Source organism: Acyrthosiphon pisum, chromosome X (assembly GCF_005508785.2).
Source record: "Acyrthosiphon pisum isolate AL4f chromosome X, pea_aphid_22Mar2018_4r6ur, whole genome shotgun sequence".
Classification (NCBI taxonomy): Eukaryota; Metazoa; Arthropoda; class Insecta; order Hemiptera; family Aphididae; genus Acyrthosiphon; species Acyrthosiphon pisum.
The window spans coordinates 125,207,472-125,212,981 of record NC_042493.1 but is presented as its reverse complement, the minus strand read 5'-3'; the positions used below and the strand labels follow the sequence as shown (position 1 = coordinate 125,212,981).

General features: G+C 29.6%; 1 protein-coding gene across 1 annotated transcript; it reads right to left on the bottom strand.

Annotated features, from left to right (window-relative positions):
- Positions 1 to 1,777: 1,777 nt before the first annotated feature.
- On the bottom strand, positions 1,778 to 3,387 carry LOC107884487. Its single transcript, XM_016806692.2, has 2 exons — positions 2,611 to 3,387; positions 1,778 to 2,343 (listed from the first exon to the last, which is right to left on the bottom strand). Exons 1-2 carry the CDS (start codon positions 3,350 to 3,352, stop codon positions 2,243 to 2,245), a joined length of 843 nt encoding a protein of 280 aa, XP_016662181.1. The 5' UTR covers positions 3,353 to 3,387; the 3' UTR covers positions 1,778 to 2,242.
- Between the last annotated feature and the right edge of the window lie 2,123 nt (positions 3,388 to 5,510).

The window sequence follows — 5,510 nt, the reverse complement described above, 5'->3', positions numbered from 1 at the left end:
AGTACATAATATGATTAATACCTACATAATTATTAAAATATTTTCGGTAATTTTATTCGTAACATAAATAAATTCGACTATTTAATGCAGATGTAAACTGTGCTCATTTGATTAAAATAATATTGTAAGTAATACCGTAACAATTCACAAGACATACAATCCAGATCAGCTATTGATAAATAATTTTAAACTAATTATTTAAGCATTTCAAATTACTTGATTGTGTATGTTGCCAAATAAATAACACACCATATATATTTGAAACAATATTGATGGAATTACACAAAACATTTTTTTTACTATAACATCCGAAGTCTGAAATCTGTCATCGTCGGAGAAACTCTGAAATCATTATATTCCAGATTAGTTATCACTTCCTGAGTTAGTTCATAAATATTGTGCACTCATGAACCTAAACGAATTTAATATTATACTTATTTTGTATGGAAATGGACAGTGGATAATTTTAAACGCTAATTTGTAATACCTAATTTAATGATATAATATTTTAATAACATAAACAAAAAGGATAAAGAAAACTAGTTTGGGATTAGGTACAGTAAGTGCGGAAATTATTAATATTATGAAAATATTATATATATTTTGTGTTTTAATTTGTGTTTAATTAATTTGTGTTTTCATTGCAGGGTAGTTATGCACTTAATATGTGATACAAGTGAATTTATCGTTTTTAGTTAAAATTAGTTATCCAAAAATGCACGGCAGTAAAACTTAAAGTCTGTATGAAAACTTAAAAAAACATGTTATGGAAGAGAAATTGATATACATTGATATTTATAAAATATCATTAGATATCAATAATTATCTCATTCACTAAAATAATTTTATATACATGTTATTAAATCATTTTAAATAGTTATAATAATATTATTGTGATCTACGTATTACTTCCATGTTACCATTATGAAAGTATTCCAAATCGCAATGACCAATAATGACGATACGAAAATGTGTAACAACATCACTCGTCGAAATAGACTTAAAAAATCTTTATATTTCCTGAAAAAAAAAAATGCCAGAGCCATGTTAAATTATTTAGCTTCACTTAGGATAATGACTTCACACATTCGGCATCCAAACGTTAAAATTTGGAAGCACCACTCAACCTTCTATCGCTCAAGTATCAGAAAAAGTGAATTTATCTCCATAATCAGTATATTATATTATAGCATTATGAGGAAAGTTGTGTTACAACTATACTATATATTATTATAGTCTACAGAAATATATATTATTATATTATAATATATACATTTATATAATTATTCCAATTAAACTTTACGTGTATACGCTTTTCACATTCAAATTCTGAGTTTTCTTTTGCAAACATTTACAGAATGGAACAGACTAATTTCCTATATAATGAAATAACTTTTGTTCTTATCAATATTTTTAATTTTTTTTTATATATATCATTTACATACACAAGGTCTTTATGTCCTATACTCCTATATAGTATAACTTTTTTTTATTTTTATTGTTTAATACTGAAAAAAAGATTTAAACCCGCTATAAGTTTAAAACTAAACAAAAAATGATACGTATATATGTAGGTAAATCTGATTTCTAAAAAAATTAAAATAACATTTACTTAAGGCAAGTTAAATTTTTAAAATGGATAAGTTATATTTTAATAATTGTATCAAATATATTATCATCAAGTTTACATATAATATTAAAGTAATTTAATTGAGATAATGTTGTTAAATTATTTTTAATATAAGATTATAGTAACCATATTTATGTACCCAATAAAGTTTGTGATAAAGTTTTTGAAATATTTTGGAAACGTTTACTATAACATTACTATTAATTTCACGATGTTTTGATAATATTTTTACAATATGTAATATGCAATTGCTGTCCGGGTTAGGAATACATTTTTATTCACATAATCGTAATCGTTTCCATCACCACCATCGTTGGGTCTTAAAATTGATTTTTGGATCATATAAAATTCTACGGTAGCCCGGTGCCATGTAGGTGCACACTTTTGGAACAATTGGTTTTAGTACTTTTTATTTTAAATAATGCTTACCGTTTTATATATATTAATATTGCATGTATATTGTATGTATCCCGAGTTCTTACCCATATTATCCTTGATATGTTAACTTAAATAGGTAATGATTATTTCCATGCATATTTAGTTAGTTAAGATTTATTTTTCAGCTAAAATATAATCCTATTTAATGTTAATAATGTAATTAAAAATATAATTTTACTCCATAACTGCTTGATGATCCTTTATAATTGTTTTTAATTCATTATAAATTAACTCGTGTTCATCAGGTGATATCTTTATATTTTCATCGGTGTAATCTACAAGGAAACAAAATAATTGTGTTAATTTTCCAGTAGCTTAGTAAATATTAAAAGTGTGAGCACATTTTGGAATATATAATATAACCGTGTACAAGGTTTTTTTTTTTTGTAATAATAATATGATCAACGAAAACACACTAAAGTATCATAAGACATACTATTAAACCCAAAATTAAGTTTTAGTTGTAATCTGAAAAAGAAAGAAATTCTCAGAAGAGAATCAGAACCTACACTATGCGTCTATACCTTAGAAGTTATACTCACCAATTGGGGGATGATGGTCCCGAAGTGATATGTGACCGACCGACTCGAACGCAGAGCACACGATTTGCATCTGACAGCACATACTAAAGCACAGTGTAACCAGTAGAAAATCGAATATAAAGAAAAATAATCCTATAAGGTTGCCGAATAATGCCTCCACGAAATAAAACGTATAAAAGTGCGCGTTGTACGTATCGTCAGACACGATTAAATATAAATTCATGGCGTTCTGGCGGTAGTAACCGATCGAACCGTCGTGGTTTTTGACTGGCGACTTGACTTCACTGAATGCCAAGGTAATGGCCAAGTAGCTGACACACGTCGTGAAATAGATGATTGCATAAATGGTCGTTGACCACGATACTCGTTCTCGCCAACGATCCAGTACGTGTCTGTTCCGGTTACTGAACGATGTAAAATCGTACCGCGTAATCGACAAACAATTCCATATGTCGTCCGAGTGGTGGACGACGAACCACATCTTGTAGATAACGTACAACGTGGACTCTGATTTCCAAAAATAATCCATACTTATAGGTACATTGACCGTCCAGTAGTACAGACCACTGATGACCAAAATCATCAGGACGAGACACATGTACAGCAAAACGCACGCCATGCCAATGTGATAGATGTTTCGACCTCGACATTTCGCAGCCCCCGGATCCAACATTTGATACAATCCTATGAGTTTGGCCAACTTAATGTTGAAAACGTGATTAGTCTCGTTCCGAATGTCCATCGTTATATTATTAATATACTGTTGGAAAACAAGGCATAAATAATAATATAATATATCTTTCAGTAGTCTGTTGACAATTATAGTATATTAGCTGTACACGTTACTTATAATTGAATTATTGTAAATATTATACAATATGCGATTCCCAAACAAACCTTTAAAGAAAATTGTGTAATCCTCGTTTCCTGTAAAAATATTAGAAATTGTTAAAATAATTCACATGAATGCGGTTTAAAACACTTTTCAGTGGATAATTTTATTATTGACGGCCAGAATCATTCGTTATAATAAAAAAATAAAAATTTCGCATTTTATAACACTCAATGTAAAATACGTACACACAATCAGTGCGAGTAATATTGTATAAATTTCGCTGTACATCCGAGTTGTCCACTGCTGCCTGTACAAATGAAATGGATTATGGCACCGCACTATTTTGTAAAGGAGGCTCTGTGGTTTGTCTTACCTGCATCAACATGACGTGTCAAGTGGGCAAGGATTATGTGGGACATCGGACGATGTCTCACTAGTTACTGCAACCAACCACTGCTTCACACCAGAACTCGAATTATTAATAATATTGATGAATAATTTATGCATAATTTTCAATCAATAAAAACCTATAATTTATTTTTTATTTTATTTTCTTTTACCTCTAGGCTTTAAATACTGCAGTAGAATTTATAATATACGAAACCATCTTAAATTATGCAACAGCTACTTTTATTATTATACAGTGTTCATTTGTATCGCTGTTTAGTAATCATGCACCATAACTAATTTTCAACTAAAGTGGTAGTTAACTCAACAAACTATCATCGTATGCAGCTATAGGTAAAGGTTATTCATATTATTATAGCAGGTACCTAAATTATGACATTAATTATTGGCATCAAGTATCATGGGGTACACAACCTCACGTGTTCTTCGATTGTGTAGGTCGTACTTTTAAGTTGAGCTGTTTTGTATTGGGTAAGGTCATTCCAATTGATCTAGAAAACATTATTAAATGTGTTGCATCATCATTTGGTACCAGCTTACCAAATCTACAATAATTGTAAACGTTAAAGATTAATAAATAAATGAGATATTTAATTTAATGTCATTCAATTATATATGTTATGGTGAAAGACGAAAATTGGTAAATGTCGTCATTCCCCGGCCAAAGACGTCATTAACCAAAATGATTCAATTATGTAGGTAAATGTTGTAAAAACACATATTTTAAACTCAAATGTACATCTTTCACCAGTCATTGACGTAATTTACCAAAACTTGTGGTAAATGATGATAAATCTCAAATAATACACTGATTGTTTTAATATAGCTACTATTTAATAATTATTTATTGTTGGTGGGTGACTTCATAACTATAAAATAAAATATACTGCCACCTCACCTAACCTAACTCGCACTCGTCACATATACAAGTACTCGATAGAATATATGCGTAAGTACTACACTAATAAACTAATAGACCATTTCATATTATTACTTGGCTTATCGGCGTTATGGCTAGTCGGATTTTCGCTTGTTTATCTACTTCCATCGTGATATAACTAACGATTAACGAATCTTACTTAATACCTGTACACTTATCACTGATAGTTCACACCGACACAAATGGGATGATACCGTTTGGCTCTGGGTAGTTACCCCTTACCGTCGGTTAAGTGGTCATATTGCGTCCCATTACGATAACGAATTGTGATACCTATAGTTAATCACATTTATGTCAGTTATACAAAATTATAAATGTATTGATCAATTAAAACAAGGAAAATTACCAGAGCGGAGTGCGTAAAAAAGTTTCACTCAAGTTCAAAACACAATTTTTTAACCGTATTTTTTTCAAGTCAACACTATTTTTTTAAGTCGAACTATTTTTTAAAGGTCATCACAACTTATTGATGTGACAACTACCTATTAAAAGTCAACACTATTTTTAAAATTCGATACAGTTATTCCTATAAATGTATTGAACATCATTCTCCAATTAAACTGGGGATTGACGTCAATTACCGGGGAATATCTACATTTACAACATTTACCAATTTTTAGGTAAATAACATCATTTACCGGGGAATGACGACATTTACCACGTTTACATCATTCACTGTAACATATATATTATAAATAATAACATTATTATTGACGC